This window comes from Gossypium arboreum, chromosome 12 (genome assembly GCF_025698485.1).
Source record: "Gossypium arboreum isolate Shixiya-1 chromosome 12, ASM2569848v2, whole genome shotgun sequence".
NCBI classification, from domain to species: domain Eukaryota; kingdom Viridiplantae; phylum Streptophyta; class Magnoliopsida; order Malvales; family Malvaceae; genus Gossypium; species Gossypium arboreum.
The window spans coordinates 74,094,321-74,116,322 of NC_069081.1; the positions used below are offsets into that span (position 1 = coordinate 74,094,321).

At 34.9% G+C, this 22,002-nt stretch overlaps 1 protein-coding gene across 1 annotated transcript; it reads left to right on the forward strand.

The window, feature by feature from the left end:
* Positions 1-6,095: 6,095 nt before the first annotated feature.
* LOC108473991 (S-adenosylmethionine carrier 1, chloroplastic/mitochondrial) lies at positions 6,096-17,972 on the forward strand. The gene is made up of 13 exons (XM_017775834.2): positions 6,096-6,301; positions 6,472-6,592; positions 6,981-7,088; positions 7,428-7,514; positions 8,300-8,372; positions 15,385-15,475; positions 15,731-15,784; positions 15,874-15,969; positions 16,218-16,307; positions 17,035-17,086; positions 17,342-17,403; positions 17,497-17,577; positions 17,685-17,972. The coding sequence occupies exons 2-13, from the start codon at positions 6,538-6,540 to the stop codon at positions 17,808-17,810; spliced, it is 975 nt and encodes a 324-aa protein (XP_017631323.1). The 5' UTR covers positions 6,096-6,301; positions 6,472-6,537; the 3' UTR covers positions 17,811-17,972.
* Positions 17,973-22,002: the final 4,030 nt, after the last annotated feature.

Consider the following 22,002-nt stretch of genomic DNA (forward strand, 5'->3'; position numbering starts at 1 on the left):
AACTTGAGATTCGCCCTTGCACCTACATGAATATATGTTTGCACATGATGAATTGGTATGACACATATACTATTTTAAGGTGTATATTTGCTTGTGATGTTGTTTGGTTATGAAGTAAATGAGAGATGTGTATTGAGCTACAATATGTAATCGTTAGTTAGTAAAATGTATGCTGTTTTTTGTGTAGTATTAGTGTAAAATTGGCCTCAACATAGACATGCATATTCGGCCAAATGAAGTAGATTGGTGTGCATGTATTCGGTTAGAGGCAACCATATTGAAGCCTTATCTTGGCTTAGATTGTTGACTAAATGGGTAATAAGTGAGGATGGTTGCCGAATATACAAACATACATATGCATGTGTAATTGAATTATGAATGTTTAGCAAGATGGTTAAACTAGTTGATTTATTGATTAAGCTCAAGGAGTTAAAGAAGGAGAATCAAGCAAGGGAAAGACGAAGGTCATCAAGTAGCCGACTTGGACTGTTTTACCCAACACAAGGTAAGTCACTAAGCATATATTTTGTATTGATTTGAATAGACATAATGTCTATGTAATTATGCCGAAAGGAATGATGAATTTATATACATGTGTGTATGTGGTGATGGAGGTATTGAATGAAAGGAAAAGAGGTGAGATGTATTGAGTTGTTGATTTCGGCACTAAGTGTGCGGGTATAAACATTTGTGATCATGAGAATGGCACTAAGTGTGCGGGTTTAAAACTTGTACAGCACTAAGTGTGCGATTTGATCATATGGCACTAAGTGTGCGAGTTGATTATATAGCACTAAGTGTGCGGACTCACTATATGCTTTTGAATCACTATTGACACTGAGTGTGCGACACTATTAAGTTGATCACGGACAGCGGATCGGGTAAGTGCCTTGAGTTCATGGCTAATAGGCGCTATGATTATATTTGGGGTTGAGCTTGGTAAGTTTGAACCTATGTGACAATGTAAATTGAAGTCACGTACATAAGAATTATCGTGGAATGAGTGAAAGGTCATGTAGATGTATGATTGTGACGAAAACAAAATGGTGTATAAAAATGCTTCAAATATCCTATTGATTAGTATATGGAATGTGAATGTGTAACTTGTATGTGATTGAGTCGAAAGGTCTAAGGAACTATGGTATAGTTCGGTTTGAATGGAGTAATTAGCCTCGTTCCATTTTGTTTCCTCTTGCGATAATGTTATTAATGATTGGTAGTGCATTGCTTATGACTTACTGAGTTATATACTCATCCGGTGTTTGCTTGGCACCTATTTTAGGTTTCTTGAACTCGACTTTTTGCGTATTCGGGACCGTCATCGAAGTCATCACACCGGCTAACAACTTTTGATATTTTCTTCGTAGTTGGTCTTGGAGTACATTTCGGCATGTATAGGCTATTATGTTTGTTTGAACTTGGTATGTAAATATTTTGAATAGCCATGCAAAAATGGCTTATAAATGTTTTGAGCATAATGTTATAATCATTTGGTATGTATATGCTCATTAAGAAGTACGAAAATGTTTGGCAACGACCAGCCATTAGAATGGGCCATCATGATTATATTTTGGACTATATATGAAAAAGGGGTGGTTGAATCATAGAAACTATGTGTTAGAGAAAGTCTGCCCTAGAAATAGATGCTGGCAGCAACAGTGACGTGGATGTCAAAAATCACTAAAAATAGTACGAATGGAATTAAATAGTGAATAAATTATGTAAATGAACCTTGATGAATCCATTTTCATACGGAAGAAGCGAAACGGTCATATGAGTTGTATGTTAAAAGATGTTCGGGTTTTCGTGAGACAGGGCCAGAACGGTTTCTGAATTCCCTGTTCCGACTTTGAAAATTCATTATAAATTAACCAGAGATAGTTAGGAGTCATACCATATATGTATGAATTCCTCTTTGAGTCTAGTTTCTATAGAAACAAACGGCATCAGTATTGAAGCCCTACACAGGGAGTTATTCCAGTTGTAACGCACGAAGGTCAGTGTAGTCGACCCCTGTAACATCAGAGACTTTAACTAATAAACTGTATTAATTGGCTAGACCAAAAATTCTAGAAAAAAATTTGTAGATGGACATATGAGTCTAGTTTCAGGGAAAAATTACGAAACTGATTTTCGAGTTGTAAAACTCAAGTTATGATTTTTGAAGCGACTAGTACACAGATTGGCAGTTTGTCTGGGAAATTCTCAATAAGTGGTTTGAAGTCTGTTAACACCTCGTGTTCGACTCCGGCGACGGTCTCGGGTTCGGGGTGTTACATATAGTTAATGAGTGTGATGGATGGCATGTATGTTTGGTGCATGAAATATGAATTAATGTGCATGACAATAAAGGAGATGCAAGTGTGTAACTTGAAAATAGGTTAGTAAAGATGATAGACAAATATGAAATTGGTGTGGAATGCCATATGAAAGCATGATAGTTTGAATAGGTGATTTGTTAACATTATCAAGTCATAATTTAACCATGAATGTGGATGCTTGAGTATTCAAATCTGCCATGTTGCATGCCATGAAGTGTGTGTAAGTATGTGAGTGTTTAAAGGTGGCATATGGCTTGGAAAATAGCCTAGAAATTGTCCACACGGTTAGACACACGAGCATGTGTCTAGGCCGTGTGTGACACACGGTTTGCCCCATAGGCATGTGATCAAGCCTTGTGTCCCCTGTACCCTCATTAATGCAAACAGAATACCGAGTAGTAAACACACGGGCAGAGATACAGCCATGTGTCTCAGCCATATGGAGGACACGGCCTCAAGATATGGGCGTGTACCCAAGCTGTGTGAAGTCTGCACTTAATTTCGAGAATTTAAATCGCACACAGCCTAAGCACACAGGTATGTGACTTGGCCGTGTGAGCTTATTTTGTTGATGATGTCATAGTCAGAGAGTTACACAGGCTGGGGGCACAGGCATGTCCCAAGCCACACGGGTGTGTGACTCTCCAAAGTATGAAAAATTTTCTAAGTGTAGTAGAAGTTTCGAAAGTTTTCTCTTTACTCTGAACCACTCCCAACGTATGTTTTGGGCCTCTTAGGCCTTTATAAGGGACAATTTGCATGTGATTGAAAAGTTTTAAATTTGTATGTTAGTTTACGTTTAAGTTCAGTAATGCCTCAAACCCTGTCCCGGCATCGGATACGGGTAAGGGGTGTTATTATTCCAGCGATAAATACGGGTGAGGGGTGTTACACGGGTGGTCCACATGGTCGTGCTCAATTGGGAATTTAAGGTTTTCGATGATTTTGGTACCACACGGCTTGGCAACACGGGCATGTGTCCCCACACTGGCCTGTGAAATCTCCATACGGCCATATGTCCTCTGGTTTTAATTTTTAACACTTTTGGACAGTGAGTTACACGGGTTGTTCACATGGGCGTCTGTGGTCTTCACATAGGCATGTAGACCGCCATACGGCCTGGGCACTTCTACACGGCCGTGTGGCCCTATTTCGCCAATTTTTGTACTGTGCCTGTTTTTTTTCTGATTATGATTCTATGTGTTTCGACCTTTGGCTAGGTCTTAGTAAGGGTGGTCGAGACTTTGTTTCGGCCTGGATTTGTGTGTTATTTGTGATCATAGCGCTAATTAAGCAATTCATTTGAGTGTTAATTGATGTTATGTTATATCTGGTTCTGATTCTGGGCATTTGAATGTGTGCATTTTTTATTTCGTATTATGTTTCTGTAAGTCTGTCTTTGAATGGTGTGCATTTTGCATTTGCATTGGTCTTTTTGGGTTGGGTTGTGAAGAGAAGAAAGAATGTTTTTTATCTGGCAGTTTAACTGCATCTTATTGGTCTGAGAGTTTATCGCAATGCATCAGATCGCATATACGCCAACCTTGTCTGCGATATTATCTCGATGGCGTAGTCCACATACATGGTGTGTAGGCTTGGATGGGCCTTTCGAGATCCTATGTGGTGTGTTTGGTTGGATGACCTTAAACAGCTCTTTTGGGGTGTGATCGAGGGACGGATAGGTGTTTGGTTGGATGGGTGGGTTTCTTTTCTACTTTACTGCATTCATGCGCATATGGTTAAGTGATTGGGTGTAAGTTCATTTGTCGATATTCTGTCTAGTTGACTTTACATGTGTGACTAATTTTGTACGTATTGAGGTGTTAGCTTAATGACATTTTGGAACACTGTGTTTGTGATGGTAAGTGTTTTGGTACTGACCTTTTGACGGGTTATTGGTTGAGTTTTTGTCTATGATGAAGTGTGTTTGTTGGTCACGTTCTGTTAGGACGTTGATCCCGAATTTACCTTCTGTTTCTGTATATCTCTATAAGTTTGTTTTGCTATTGAACTGCTATCTGGAATTCTCTTCTGTAAACTTGATGTTAATCGTTTTGAACTCACACTGAGCTCGAGTAGCTCACCTTTCTCAGTTTTCCTTTTAAGGTATTTCAGTATGCTGTTGCTAGATTCGGCACGTCGGAGGTCTCAGACAGCCACGTTTTAGAATCAACTTAAATGTATTTTCATAAATATCGTTTGTTTTCTAGCTGGTTAAACTAAAATTTTACCTACGATCACTTCAGTGATCAATGTGACCTTTGAGATTCAGTCTAAACATCTAGGCCGGATTTTGGGGCATTATAACGTCACGAGTGAATAACTCTGTAAACGAGTTTAGGATATATTCTACTTGGGTCCAGTCTAATGTACTGCCAGTCCATTCAATCACATTTATATCTTTATCTTCTGGGAGTCATCCGTTCCGATGCCCAAGACAAGGCATCTCCCAATTGGACTTAATAAACGGTATATTAGTCTTTCAATCAGTTTGCTCATTTCCGATTAGATTAAAAACATTTTTAGGTTTGTATACTAATATAAACTGTCTTTTCGTATTACGATTAGACCATGTAATACCATTTAGTATTAGTTAAACATTAGACAACCAATGAGCTAATATTTACTTTTATTTTCCTTTGCATACAAAAACTAAATGAGGACATTATACGAAGGATACTAATGTAATTCATGAATAATTTTATAAACTAATCTGTTTGAAAAAAATTATAAGTGTACAAATGGATACACTAAGGGCACCAAGTCAAATATAAGACTTTAGATGAATGAAGGAAACTTGGAATTTGACACAGCTTGAAAACACAAAAAGTTCAAGTTAGATCTAAGAATTAAAATGGCTAATTTGCCCTTTTTTATTTCAGTATAGGGATTGAAATGCAATCTAGCCCTAAGTACAAGGGTTTCGCTGGTACTTTTTCCAAAATAGCATAATATAAAATATTATAAACTTAAAAACAGGTTGGGCCAGGCTTGAGTCTTGAATGTTCACATATCATGGAGCTAAAACTTTAGTCTAGCAAACCATGCACCCTTACGTGATTTCTTTATTTCATATCCACCTGAGTTAGCCTAACTCTTAAAAGTGAAAATTCACAAAAGAAATTCTCTAAAGCATTAGAATAAAATGAGAGCAAATTAAAAAAGACAAAGGAACTCGAATTGAATAAAAAAGCCAAAAAAAAAAAAAAAAAACTAAGCATGCTAAGTGTTTGAGTAAATGCTCTCAAATATATTCAATAACTTTGAATGAGATATAATGAGATGATGAGAGAGAATGCCTCTATTTATAGTTAACCTCCTCTAGATTCAACGGTATAGTGTAATTTACATCAACGAAAGAGATTAAAATCTATCTATAAGATGAGAGTCCTAAATAATTTAAACTCTACACAATATTATCCCTTAAGATTACAAATATTAACCATAATAACTCTAGTTTTACTGGAGTATTCTACTGGGCCAACAAGACTTCAAATAAATAGGTTTTTCCATGTATTCTATGAATCGAGCTAGTTCAAGTAGGTTAAATGAGCTTCATTTAATTAATTAACCTCCATGAGATATTTTGTGTGCATTCGTTATGGATTTTGATCCACGACCAATGACATGAGACTTGAACGATCACACTCGAACTTGATTCGTATTTTAAATCGGCATAATTTTTTTTTGCTTAAGCCAATTTTTAAGACTTCATATTTTTATCCAAAATTTGTCAAATTTCATATAAACATCTGTGCTTGAGGAGGCAGCCCAACCATATAGAAATCTAGTTTACAGATATACTATACTTTGAAGTCTCAAATAAATTTAAAACTGGGTTATAGTTTGGATAAAAAATAACATAACAAAACAATCCCTAAAAATAAAACAAACAACTGAAAAACCAGAAGAGAATTTTCCCATCTCTCTCTTTGTATTGCAGTCTGCCAAACGGAACAATCTACCACTCTCCCAAAAAGGTATCTTCTTTCCTTCTCTATGTCTCAATATGATATATTCTTCATAGACATAAGTTAAATTTTGAATTGAAGCAACCGTTTGCCTTTTTTTCTCTCACTAGATTCTAGGGGTGAAATTATTTTCAGTGTTTGATTTTCTTTTTCTGCATTTTATGTTTTTAATCTTTCAGGAAATTCTTCTTCAGTCCAGTGATAGTATTATAGTGGAGAGTCGAAAAGTGTTTGGTTTGGTTAACATGGGTCCATTTACACTGGCTGTTGACACCAAGAGCTCTTCTCTAGTATCTTCTGGTAATTAACCCACTTTAATTATATTTATATAAGTTTTTGCCATACTTTGATTTATTTTATATTTAAATTTATGGGTTTAATTTTCTTTTCTTTCTTGTGGGTTTAACTGTGACAATCTGTTTTTCTTTAAGAATTTTGATTTCAGACATAGTTAGCCAGGATCCATGGATTAACTTTACTAGATATATGTATGTGTACGTGTACATTTGAGCCCGGAGTTTAGCTTTGCTGGTTCATGGAGTTACCAGTGACATAGAGTAGTCTCAGGATTTGAATCCAGAGCATGTATAACTCATTGCCCTATCCAGTGACCAAAGCATCCTTGTATAAAAAAAAATTATTCTTTTTGGTTTCCTTTTATTGTTTGAACAGTTGGCATGTTTTGCAGATGTATCAAATAGGAAGATTAAAAACTTACAGCTGCAAACAAAGAAGTGCTTTGCATCAGTCAGCATGGAAGAGGAAAAGCCTTTTGATTTTCTTCGTATTTTATTTGGTATGTATAACAAATTGCTTGAGCTGCCATTTTGGAAAACAGACTATTATTGAAATTGGATAGATAATGTACTTGAAATAAAAAAAAAAAAACGAAGAAAAAAACCCTATTTGAACTACAGAATAAACTCAGCTATGAAAAGGTTTGTTGTATCAGCGTGAGTCTTTATGTCTTATGTGTATGTGGAGACACTTTTGCTTCCCGTTCAAACATGAGAAAAAAGGATTCAGTGGTAATTTTTTTTCTTTTGTCAAAACTGCCTTCACTGGTTATCAGTGTGGCTAGTTTGGTAATGTTTGCCAATATGTTAATGTATTACTTGTATGGAAAATTTTGCAGAGGGAATCATAGCTGGAGGTACAGCTGGTGTTGTGGTTGAAACTGCTTTATACCCAATTGATACAATAAAGACACGGCTGCAGGCAGGTGTTTCTTGAGTACTTGAAAAAAATGCTATAATGGTGGTCATGAATTTTACTTCCACCTTATGTCTAGTCCAGCAGTCCAAGTCTTTACCAGGACTTTTACACATTAAGTTTTTTATGAGGGACATGAGGAAAGGAAAGGGGAATGCGGAGGAAAAAAGAGAAAATCAGCTTGTATATTTTAGTTGTTTGGTTGTACGCAATGAAGGAATAGGATTAGGGATGAAAATAACTCAATGTTGTGGGATGATCCTTTCTGCATTTTCTTCCATAACTGAATGGATTTAATCTTGTGAGTGAAAAGATGTAAATCCATGTAATTTCCTTCGGACAAAAGATGAAATTGGTTCTATCACTTTGAATTTTACTTCCAATTTTGTTCTTTCTACCAGAAGAAGTGTTAGGCTAATAGATCATCTTCTCTCTCTCTCTCTTTTTTCTTTTTTTTCTTTTTTTTTTCTTCTTTTTTTTTTTTTTTGTTTCCATTTTTACATTCCTGTTTATCACAGGTTTTTCTACCTAATTTGCATGACTGGTGCTAGGTGGCCAACTGCTAATGATTTTTTCTTTTCCTGCAAAATGAACTACATTTGGTCCAAGTGCAAAATCTGTGTAAATCTCTTTGTAAATAAATTAACCTGTCATAGTTATGAGATAGAAATGCTTCTTATTGTGGATTCAATACGGACAAGGAACTCAAGAAGATTTCATTTAGTGCTTGTTTTGGTTTTAACTTTAGCTTTTTGATCAAAACTTTTTGATGTTTACCTTCTTTCTTCTAGGCAGCTCGCGGTGGAGGTAAAATAGTTTTGAAGGGGCTTTATTCTGGATTAGCTGGTAATCTTGCTGGTGTCCTACCGTAAGTACCTTTGCATTGCAGAACTTTCTTATTTCCCCAAGCATATTAGAATGTGATAATTGTTTTGTGATTCAGTAGTCATATTTACTCAAGATGGTTCATTTTTTATCAGAACATGTACAAATTACTATTGAGATGTGAAAATCAGTTCACAGGGTGGTTGATTTGATTTCCCCTTATTTGGCTCTATAATTAAGATGTAACTCTGTGATTTTTAATGCAAACACTGCAAGTAACTGAAAAGTAAAACAGCCCTAGCAGAAAGTTTTCAGGGGAACAAATATGACTTCCTTCGATGTCACCGTGTCTTCTTTTGTGGAGATAATGATGATGACTAAAAGATCATTATTGGGCAGCAGTTACACAAGGATTCAGTGTCTTAGTTTGTCCTTGTGGCTACTATTAATCATAGACAGTGATACCTGCACAAAAAAGCAGCGACCTGTTCACTTATTTGAGCTGCCATCCATCAGACGATGAGTGCTTCTTGTTCTTGCCTGCCCCATTTGGGCTTTCCCTTGAATTGGAACCTTTATGCATTGCTAGATTTTCTGCTCAATCTAAGAGCCTACCTATTGGGCACCTATGGAACCATTTTGCTCCCACTCAAATTGAAACATTTATGCATTCATAGACTTTCTAATAGCCTACCTATTGGGCACCAATTGGTAGTTGAAACTCTCAATTGCCATTTAGCTTTTGGCATTTGACCTACATAGGCTTTATCATGCCATGCTTTGAACTTCTGTAGAAGCAACTTCCTTCCGTATAAAGCCTTCCTTTGTGCCAACTTATATGCTATATGTGAACTTCAACGGAGACTGGTCTTAGGTTTTTTGTTAAAAATAAACTCAACATGTTGCTAAGGTTTAGCTTGACTCATCTTTATGCTCATGCAAAAGAGTAGTACTAAGTTTGGTTGTTTGAGGTGTAATTTATATGCTCATTGTTGGTTGTTAATTTCCTTGAAATATTTGTTTATCATGAATATGTATTTCTTAACCGACCTCAAGCAACTTCTGTTTGTATGGTACTAAATTATTTAACTTCTTATTTGCCTTTATAAACCAAATTGAAGTTTCTTCAATTTGTTTAATCAAGGAGCTTATAGTTGAACTTTCAAGATGTTTCTTCTACTTCAATTGCTCTGCCCCTCTCTTTTTTACTATTCTAAGTAACTTTGCATGGCATTTGGAAGAAGAAAATATCTTAGTAGTGGCTGTTCATGTTTCCAGGAACATGTATATAGGCTTGAAACATTTTTGGATAGTTGGCAAAATATTTTTAGGTAATAGACATCACTGCATGTAGTGATTATATACTGATATATGTTATTGTTGAGAAAGAGAAATTTTGGGAGAAAAAGAGTTTGTTGAGAAAGGAAATTTTTAGAGAAAAATGACTCTTTTCTTTTCCATGATGTTTTTTAGTTACAATAGCCTTCATTTATTCTTGCTAAAATATTAAAAACAAAAGTCTATCACAAAGCATGATATTAGGCCCTAATAACGATCAATATTAAGAAATGCAACAATGGCATAGGCCTTTTAATGATTTCATATATTTTTTAATAATGTTTATTAACTATTAGACATATTATGGACAACAAGGGCTAGGATTATTGGTTATCTTTAAGGTTTAAATCTAAGGCTAGTGTCATAAAATATATATGATTTAAATCCTGGGCTAGGATTAAAACAATATTTCTAATCCTAGTATAAATAAGCTGTAAATATTTTCAACCACAACATTCTTATTATTTTCTTTGAATTAATACATTAACTAGAGGTTTTCTATAACCCAACTTTTTCTTAAGTTCAGTCTTTCCTACTCGAATGTTCAGTCTTAATTTTATTGACATTGTTGTTTCCCCTTAAACTACACCAATATTGGCATCAAACTAATATGCGCCTTGACGTAGGATCTAGTCACAGGTCTAGACAAGGAAGAATTCTTGCTCTGACCTATGGTTACTCAAAGAGGCAGATTTGTCCTAGACTAAACCCCTTTTGAAAATAATGTTCCTTTTTTATAGAATAATTGTTTACCTCTTTATTTCATATTGGTAGCCTTTATAGACTATTAATAACAAATGAAAGAGTCCTAATTGACATAAAATAGAATTCCTAACTTAGAGTTTATGAAGGAAACAAAAACCTAATATAATAGAGAAAATAAGCAAAACTAAAACCCTTAATAAAACCTGATATAATAAATAAAACTAAAACTCTTATTGCAATAAAAGTGTCCATATCGTTACTCCCCTTCTCGGAATTGAGCTTGTCCTCAAGCTCAAATTCAAAATAAGCTTCAAAAACTTATCCAGAATCATCTATCTTATCTTCATCTTGCTTGCCTTCAACATCTGGTATTTCTATCCAAAATAACCTTTTACATTTGTGTCCCATGGAATAGGATTCATCACAATTATAACACAGCCCCTTAGCCCTTCTTTCCACCATTTCTGCCCATGTCAATCTCTTAATAAATGGTGTAGAAGAACCTATTTTGCCGTTGTTCCCTATTGGTTCTGTTGTTTGCCCCCCTTCTTTTGCAATGCTCTTAGTTGATGAAATGATTGAATTGTTGCCAGTGTTTTGGGAAGTTGGCCAGTTCAGGATGGCTCGAGATGATAGTTTGGAAGAGACATTTTGTTTACGTTCCAATGTTCTAGCCATATTCATTGCAACTCCAAGGTTTTCCGATTGTTGCATCTCAATATCAATTTGATGTTCCTCTACCAACCCGCCAGTAAAGAGGTTTACTTGTTGTCAAGGTTAAAGATCAGCAGCCCTAGCCAATAGTGATTGAAATTGGCAATGATATTCCTTTACAGTCCCAGTTTGTCTCAAGTTGGCAAGTTCCCCAAAGGGGTTATTACTCATAGCTGGCCCAAACCTTACATGACAACACTCTTTGAAGCGCCCCCAATTAAGATTTGCCTCATCTTCTTCCGTTTGATCAAACCACAATTGTGCCTCTCCTAAGACATGGAATGAAGCTAAGCCTATTTTGTCTTCTTCGTTAGTCCGTTGATTGTCAAAAAAATATTTGCATCTTTTCAGCCACCTTAAAGGATCTCCAACACCATCATAACTGGGAAATTCCATTTTAGAGTATCGTGGCACCATGCACCCACCTTGTTGAGAGTCTGAATTCCTTTTTCTGCCTTCGCTACTACCCTGTTCCTCACTATTTTTCTCTGAATACCCTTTCGTTGTCTTTTGGACCAAAGGAGATAACACCGCCATCTTCTCCTCTAATGCTTGCTGCCTTGTAGCCATTTGTGCCATGAAAGCCTCCAGTTTGGCTACCAAAGTCTCTTCATCACCCATGACAAAAGGCTTTGATACCAAGTTGATATGCGCCTTGGTGTAGGATCTAGTCACGGGTCTAGACGAGGAAGAATTCTTGCTTCGACCTATGGTTACTCAAAGAGGAAGATTCGTCCTTGACTGAATCCCTTCCGAAAATATTGTTTCTTTTTTATAGAATAATTGCTTACCTATTTATTTCATATTGGCAGTCTTTTATAGATTGTTAATAACAAAGGAAAGAGTCCTAATTGACATAAAATAGAATTCTTAACTTAGAGTTTATGAATGAAATAAAAACCTAATATAATAGAGAAAAATAAGTAAAACTAAAACTCTTAATAAAACCTAATATAATAAATAAATAAAACTAAAAGTCTTATTGTAATAAAAGCGTCCATATCACAAACCTTAAGTAGAATCTAGAGTTTATATTAAGGTTTGCTTTTAAGTCATGGTTGGATGCGATAGAGGTTGAGAAAGAGGAAATCTAGTTTAGGAACCAGAATTGGTTGTGATGTAATATGTGATTGAAGAATTTTCACGTGCATTTTATGCTTGGTTGCAACAAGAAGTTTGAACCTAGTTTCTTTGTTGAAGCGTTGATCAATCTCAATGTGTTTGGTTTAATCATGTTGCACTAGTTTTGGGCTATATTGATGGGAGCCTTATTGTCACAGTATAAGGGTAATCCTTCTTCTTCTAACAAATTTAGTTCTTCGAATATTTTTCGCAACCACAATAGCTCATAGACACCCTGAGCCATAGCCCTATACTCTACTTCCGCACTTGATCGAGCAATTACAGTTTGCTTTTTGCTTCTTACTTCTTGCTTCTTGCTTCTTGCTTCTGTAAGTGATTAGGTTTCCTCCCACAAATGTGTGATATCCAGAGGTAGTAGACCTACTATCATCTGGAGTACCAGCACAATCTGCATTTGTAAAGGCCCCAATCGGGAGGTGACATGCTTGGAGAAAAGGAGATCCTTTCCTAGAGCTGATTTTAGATAGTGTAGAATGTGAAAAATTGTCTGCATGTGAGATTTTTGAGAATCAGGCATGAATTGACTTACCAAACTAACTGCATATGCTATATCTGGTTTAGTGTGCAATAGATAAATAATTTATCCAACCAGTTTCTAATATCTTTCCTTAATCGCAGACTCTGCCATCCCTGCTTGCAGCTTATGACTGCTCCCAAGAGGCAATTTTGCTAGTTTGTAACCTATCGTACTTGTTTCTTTCAATTGTTTCTGTCAAGAGGTGCAAAATGTATTTTCTCTGGGAGATAAAGATTCCTCGATCTGGCAACTTCAATTCCTAGGAAATATTGCATTTTTCCCAGATCATTGATTTCAACTTTCCAAGCCAATCGCTTCTTGAGATGAGCCATCTCTTCTTTGTCATGTCTTGTTATAACTATGTCATCAACATATACTATACGGAGGGTGATCTTATCCTTTATAACTATGTTATAACACCATGGCTTTGTTAACTTTGTCAAACCATGCTCTTGGAGACTATTTCAACTCATACGAGGCTTTCTTTACTTCTCAATTTCTTCATTGCTGACCATCTGAATAATCTGCAAATCTTCAATTTTATGGGCAGAATTGTTCTATTTGATTTGGTACCAGAGTTTCACAAGGTAAAGGAATGCAATACGTAGCAAAGAAAAAGAAAAGAAAAACACATGGCAATAGTAACGATGATGGTTGAAACTAGCTTAGAACAAAAAGGAAAAAAAAAATTATGCAGTAGTGACAGTGATGAAGGTCGAAATAGTAGGAGAAACCAGAAAGGGAATGCAGCAATAAAGGTTGCTCAAGAGTAATAAATCCCAGATAAAAATCCCTAATGCTTTGATACAATGTTAGGGAATATAAGGTGAAAATAATTTTAAAATTCTTATTCATCTACCTTCAGAATACACTGTTTTTTGGATGATTACAAAGGGAAAAAAAGAAAATTAAATCATAATAAAATAGAAAATCCTAATGAAATCTCTCAATTTAAGGGATTTCAAGCTAATCTTCCTAAGCTATTTACAGCTCATCTAGACAAGATCGCCTTTCATATGGTTAAATGCCCCTCAATCCACAATCCGAATGCCGATTTTCTCTTGTCTAACAATTAGAGTACTCATATAATTACCTTTTTGAGTTATCTGATTTCCCAGTTAAGATTATACCTCTGAAATGAGTTTTATCTAATTTCCCAGGTAAGATTATACCTCTGAAATGAGTTTTCTCTGCTGCATGCCATGGCTGATTTGGGAGGTTTTGTTTCCCCTTCTTGTTTAGGAATCTTTTATAACCTACTCTAATAAAATGTTGAGAAAGAGAAATTTTGGAAGAAAAAGAGTTTGTTGAGAAAGATAAGAAAAAAGGAAATTTTTAGAGAAAAAAAAAAACTTCATTCTTTTTCATGCTTTTTGCTTGTTACAATATCCTCTATTTATACTTGCTAAAATCTTATAAACATGAAACTATCACAAAGCATGAGATTAAGCCCTAATAATGGGCATTATTACAAAATCTTCCTAAGCTATTTACAGCTCATCTAGACAAGATCGCCTTTCATATGGTTAAATGCCCCTCAATCCACAATCCGAATGCCGATTTTCTCTTGTCTAACAATTAGAGTACTCATATAATTACCTTTTTGAGTTATCTAATTTCCCAGTTAAGATTATACCTCTGAAATGAGTTTTATCTAATTTCCCAGGTAAGATTATACCTCTGAAATGAGTTTTCTCTGCTGCATGCCATGGCTGATTTGGGAGGTTTTGTTTCCCCTTCTTTTTTAGGAATCTTTTAGAACCTACTCTGATAAAATGTTGAGAAAGAGAAATTTCGGAAGAAAAAGAGTTTGTTGAGAAAGATAAGAAAAAAGGAAATTTTTAGAGGAAAAAAAAAACTTCATTCTTTTTCATGCTTTTTGCTTGTTACAATATCCTCTATTTATACTTGCTAAAATCTTATAAACATGAAACTATCACAAAGCATGAGATTAAGCCCTAATAATGGGCATTATTACAAAATCTTCCTAAGCTATTTACAGCTCATCTAGACAAGATCGCCTTTCATATGGTTAAATGCCCCTCAATCCACAATCCGAATGCCGATTTTCTCTTGTCTAACAATTAGAGTACTCATGTAATTACCTTTTTGAGTTATCTAATTTCCCAGTTAAGATTATACCTCTGAAATGAGTTTTATCTAATTTCCCAGGTAAGATTATACCTCTGAAATGAGTTTTCTGCTGCATGCCATGGCTGATTTGGGAGGTTTTGTTTCCTTCTTTTTAGGAATCTTTTAGAACCTACTCTGATAAAATGTTGAGAAAGAGAAATTTCGGAAGAAAAAGAGTTTGTTGAGAAAGATAAGAAAAAAGGAAATTTTTAGAGAAAAAAAAAAACTTCATTCTTTTTCATGCTTTTTGCTTGTTACAATATCCTCTATTTATACTTGCTAAAATCTTATAAACATGAAACTATCACAAAGCATGAGATTAAGCCCTAATAATGGGCATTATTACAAAATGCAATAATTGCTCATAGATTTTCTCTACCGAACCTCAATCAATATAACTATTCCTAAAATCCTTTTACCAAATGCTAGTTAACATCCCTTGATTTCCACAGTTATTATTTCTTACTTGTGGGTTCCAACTTGGTAATAACTTTTCTATGCACAGGGCTTCTGCTGTATTTGTAGGTGTGTATGAACCTACTAAGCAGAAACTATTGAAGCTTTTCCCAGAAAATCTTAGTGCCGTTGCTCACTTGGTGAGGGATTCCTCTATTTCTTCTTGATATGGATATATTTCATTCATGATAAACTCACTACAAGCTAATATATCCTTATAATGATCTACATCTACTATAGAGGATAAACCTTTTCCGTGACTTGAAACATCCAGCTTAACCTAAATTTGGTTGAATAACCTCCTTGATTTCTCATCCCAATCATTAAAAGTTTAGTTAGACTTTGACTGATGGTTTGGCTGTACGATCTTATTAACATGATTGAATCCTGTGCAGACTGCAGGAGCCATAGGAGGAATTGCCGCTTCACTTATTCGTGTTCCAACTGAGGTAGATATGTTTGATTATGCATATTCTTTTATTGAAAATTGAGTTACTAGTCCTTTTCTCATTATGTTTTGTTTTTGCTAACAACTTAGGTTGTAAAGCAAAGGATGCAGACTGGGCAGTTTACTTCTGCGTCTAATGCTGTTCATGTTATTGCATCAAAGGAGGGATTTAAGGGCCTCTATGCGGTATGAGATGCCCTCCTTTTTCCCTCTCTCCTACCATGATGAATCCTCAAACATCTGTTTGTTTTTAATAATATTCTGGACCGTCAAATTTAGGCATCTAATCTTATTTCTGTCCCATATGGAGGTTGAGGGTGTTTTTTTTTCGAGAGAGAATCAGTCTGTTGCTTTTTTCATGAATGAAAATCCTTAAGCTATTGCGAGTTGTGAATTATTTTTTACATCACCTGACCCTTGTTTATAAGTTGTAGGGTTATGGATCTTTTTTATTACGAGATTTGCCATTTGATGCCATTCAATTCTGCATCTACGAGCAAATTAGAATTGGTTACAAGGCAACGGTAAGCTCTCATCTATATGATCTTTTCCAATGCCATTGCTGGTAGTATGGCACATAAAACTGATAGATTCACTCGTTTTTTTAATTACTTGATTGTTATTGCCCTCTCTTCTCCCCGTCTTGCAATCTATGGCATTCAAAAGCTACTTTCTATGATATATTTTATTTTTTGATGCATTCTATGTCTATGGTGTATGAGTTTCTTCTTTGTGCATTAAAGAATTAGTGGCAGCAAAGAAAACTCCCAAGACACATTAAGAAAGGCATGTTGATCTTGCAATTTTGCTGAAAGCTTGAGGAATAAATCTAAAGCGTCCGCATATGTTTTTGTGTTTAAGTTGGTCCACATCTACGGTAAATTATATAATTGAAGCTTAAGGGCATTGGTCCAATAAGCTATAAACTGCAAGTTTTAATATATCGCATGTTGGATACTTAAACACAACTTGTCCATAAAATTTTAAGCAAAAGAGAATATCAGGAGGAACATAGTACATAAATTAAAATTTTCATTACAAGGTATTTCATAATGCTACAAGTGAAGCCCGGGGGAGGTTGTTTAAGTTTATTTGGCTGCATAAATTTGCTCATCTATTGATTTGCCATCAAGACATCAGAGAGGGCAGGATTGTTGTTGATGTAAAAATGGTTTCTGCATATGCGATGAGATGAACGTACTTATAATTGCATTTTTTATTACTTTATGGGTTTTCTTTCTTATTTTGCAGGCTCGAAGAGATTTAAATGATCCTGAGAATGCTATTATTGGTGCTTTTGCTGGTATCATGAGATTCTTGTCACGTACCCAATCCCATAATCTATGTCACCGGACTCTTCTTTTTTTTTTTTTTTTTTTTTTTCCCTAATGCATCCGTGTCCCACCTATGTCCAATACATATTTGGACAAACTTTAAAAAGAATTTAGCATAACCGTCTTTAAAACACCACCTTATCTGATACTCATGTTCGAGTCCGAGTAATATAGACTGATGCTTGAATCAAATGCCATACTTGCTTAATACGATCTTATCACAGGTGCGTTGACTGGAGCAATAACAACTCCCCTGGATGTTATTAAAACGAGGTTAATGGTTCAGGTATAGTATTTATCTTGAAGATATTTATATACCCTTATGGTTGTATAATAGGGCATAATAAGATGAGAGTTGATTATCTGTTGGTTTCCATAGGGATCAGCAAACCAGTACAAGGGAATCTTTGATTGTGTTCAAACTATTATTAGGGAGGAAGGCCCCTCTGCTCTTCTTAAGGTAGGAGTCTTCTCCTGAAGAATTTACTACCTCACATCTTCAGGATAAGTTTATACATACATAAGCACATACATACATACATGAATACTTATATATTTCAACTGCAGGGCATTCAGCCAAGAGTGTTGTGGATCGGTATTGGCGGTTCAATCTTTTTTGGCGTCCTTGAAAGCACGAAACGACTACTTGCAGAGAGGCGTCCCAAACCCACTCAGCAATCACAACATGATTAACTCCTCTGACCGATCTCAGATGTTTCTGAGTTTTAAGTTGTTTTCTGTTTTAACATTCGTTAAAAGTTCATGCAGAAGGGGGAAAATGTTAATGGTGAAGAAAGCATTTTGTAAGGATCGATTTTCGTTTAACAAGAAAAATGAATTTTTTTTTATTACCTATTTTTTACTCTTCTATTTCTCTTGTTTTTACTCTATTATTTTAATCCATAAAACGTTATCAGATGCTCTTATCAAAATTCTTTATCTGAAAACCCGTACAAAGAATTCCTTTCATCTCCCTTCCTTACCATTAACCATTTGAAAATTTCTGAAAAAAAAAACCCAATTGTACTTGAAAGACTCAAATTTGAATCCCTCAAAGTCTTTAAACCGCACAATTTTTGTCAGAAACTTTAGAAAAGCACTCAAAAAGTCAAAGGCAATTGACAATTTTCGTCAAAAACTTTATAAAACAAATTCCCACCAATGAAAAGAAAAGAAAGTTAAAATTACCAAAAGCAAGAATTAAACACATGCCCCCTAAAAACCAACATTGCATTTAAACCACTCATCTATTCAAACGTTTAGGCTATATATGTACCACAAAATTTATAAAAACATTTTATTCGTATCTAATCAGATTTATTTAATTAAGAATTGATTATCAAAATTATTCTTCAAAATCATAGACGACAAGATTTAAACTTTTTAGGAAGTTATTTATTTAATGCTTTATATTTTATTATTTTTAGTTAATTCGTGATTATTTATCATTTATTTATTAATTAATTTTATTTTTATATTTTCGAAAATGTTAAATAATTTGATCTCAACATTGATTTTAGTTCTTGACGAACAAAATTTAGATAGGAATGAGGCTTCAACTATTTATTCACATCAATTTTTTATATATACTTTTACATCGTATGAGTAATATATTAATTTGTTTCATACCAAGTATATTTTTAATTTTATTAAAATTATTGTTAGAATGTCAGAATGACAATGTATTGTAAAGAAAAAAAAGAAAAATAAAGAACACAGATTTTTACGTGGAAACCCTTTTAGGAAAAAAATCACGGGCAGATGAGAAGATAATTCACTATGTCGAATTCGAATGAATACAAGAGGAGTAGACTATGTCTATTTATAGGTTGAAAAAACATATTCTCATAAAAGGAGTGTAGTAAGGTTAAAACACCTTATTCTTATCAATATCAAATAAATGAAGTGTAATAAGGTTGAAAAACCTTATTCTAAAATAAAATAAAATAAAAGAAGTGTAGTTCTATATGGATTTTACTTTTATTTTATTTTACCACTGTGTTTTATTTTAATAAGGATTCGGGTCACTCAATTCTAACAATCTCCACCTTGATGCGTATTCTTAAACAAACAAGTTCTTCATGGTGAACTCTCAACGAACACGTTCTCCACCTCTACCATAAAAACTCCTTAAGGGTTTAACTTCAACAATGAACATAAAACCAAGTCTAAGCAATACTCAAACTTGGTTATGGGAAGTGACTTAATTATCATATCTATAGGATTTTCATGAGCACTAATTTTGCTCATAATAATATCACCATGAACAGTAATATCACAAACAAAATGATACCTAACATCAATGTGCTTTGTTCTCTCATGAAACATTTGATCTTTTGTAAGGAAGATGGCACTTTGACTGTCATAAAATACTGTATTGATTTAAAGGTCTTTATTGAATTCACTAAAGAGTCCCTTCAACTAAATGGCTTCTTTACAAGCCTTAGTATCGCTATGTACTCAGCTTCAGTGGTAGACAAAGTGACTGTAGTTTGCAAAGTGGTTTTCCAACTGATTGCACAACCTCTGATTGTAAAGACATAACCTGTGAGAGGACTTCTTCTATCAAGGTCTCTAGCAAAATCAGCATCAACATACCGGATGGCTCCATCTCTAGTTCTTCCAAACTGTAAGCAAACATCAGTAGTACCTTATAAGTATCTTAAAATCCACTTAATTGCTTTTCAGTGTTCTTTACCATGATTCACCATGTATGTGCTAACTGCATTGACTATATATGATAAATCTGGACATGAACATACCATAACATACATGAGAGATCCCACTGCACTAGAATATGGAACATATGACATGTACTCAATCTCATCATCTAATTGTGGACACAAATCCTAGAAAGTCTGAAATGGGTTGCTAAAAGAGTACTAACAGGCTTAGTACTCTGTATATTGAACCTGTAAAGAACTTTCTCAATGTACCCCTTCTGACTTAGGTACAATTTACTTGCTTTTCTATTTTTGAGAATCTCCATACCAAGTATCTTCTTTGTTGGTCCCGAATCTTTCATCTCAAATTCTTCACTTAGTTGGGCTTTGACCTTTCTTATCTCTCATTTATCTTTTGTTGCTATCAACATGTCATCAACATAAAGGAATAGATACACAAAAGAACCATCATGATTTTTCTTAAAGTAAACATAACTATCAAAACTATTTCTTTTGAAATCATGAGAAGTCATAAAGAATCAAACCTCTTGTACCACTGTCTTGGTGACTTTTTGAAACTGTAAAGGGACTTTTTCAGCAAACAAACATAGAACTCTTTTTCTGAGACTGTAAAACCCTCTAGTTGTTGTATGTAAATATCCTCCTCAAGTTCTCCATACAAAAATGTAATTTTTACATCTAACTGCTCATGCTTCGAATCATGCATGGCCATAATACCAAGCAAAGATCAAATTGAACTATACTTCACAACTGGGGAGAACAGATATGTGAAGTCCACTCCTAGAATTTGACTGTAACCTTTTGCAACAAGCCTTGCTTTTTATCTAGGTTTTTCAACTTCTAGAGTCCCTTCTTTATTTTTAAACACCCATTTACAGTGAACAATCTTTTTTCCTTTAGGAAGTTTCACAAGATCCCATGTTCTATTTTTGTAGAGTGATTCCATCTCCTCTTACATAGCAAACATCCACTTTTCTGAGCCTTCACAACTAACCGCCTCAGAATAATTAGATGACTCTTGGTTTGCATCTATTCTTCAGCAACATTTAAAGCAAAAGCAGCTAGATCAGTCTTAGCATACCTCTTTGGAGGTTTAATCTCTCTTCTAATTATGTTTTTGGCGATAGAGTATTGTGGTGAAGAAGCAACTCTATTCTGAATTTCTGTACTAGCTTGAGGAGTTGACTCTGTTGTGGATTCTGGATTAATATGATGTTCCACCTACTTTTTCTATTCTTTATTGGAAGAGTCTTTAAGAGATAAGTTAAGTAGCATAACAGTTTCATCAAAAACAACATCTCTGCTAATCACAACTTTTCCATTTTCAAGGCACCATAACTTATACCCTTTTACACCATCTTTATAACCAAGAAAAACACATTTAATGGATCTCGGTTCTAAGTTTCCATTATCAACATGAGCATATGTAGGACACTCAAAGATCTTTAAATCAGAAAAATCAGCAGGATTACCAGACTATACCTCTTGTGGTGTCTTTTTCTCAATGGCAATGGATAGAGATCGGTTGATCAAAAAACATGCAGTAGAGGCTGCTTTGGCCCAAAATGACTTTGGTAAGTTGGCATTCGAAAATATACATCGAACCATCTCCATGATCGTTCTATTCATTCGTTTTGCAACATCATTTTGCTGTGGAGTATGACGAACTGTCAAGTGTCTCATGATCCCTTCTGACTTGTACAGTTCATTAAACTCATCATAACAGAACTCTAAGTCATTGTCTGTGTGGAGGTGTTTTATTTATTTTCTTGTCTGTTTTTCAATCATAGTTTTCCAAGACTTGAATGCGGAAAACACATCACTTTTCTACTTCAGGAAGAACACCCAAACGTTTCTGGAAAAATCATCAATAAAAGTTACGTATAATTAGCTCCACCTCTCGAAGGCACTCTGGATGGCCCCCACAGATCAGAATGAATATAATCTATTGTTCTCTTCGTGTTATGGATTCCTCTGGTGAATCGAACTCTCTTTTTCTTTCCAAAAACACAGTGCTTACAAAACTTCAGTTCACAAATTCCTTACCCATCAAGAAGTCCTTTTTTGCTCATTTTTGCCATGGCATTCTCACTCATATGCCTTAGGCGCATATGCCAAAGACTAGTAGCATCATCATTTGACAAGGAAGAGGAAGCGACAAGTGCATCACCAGTAATGGTAGAACCCTGCAAAACATATAA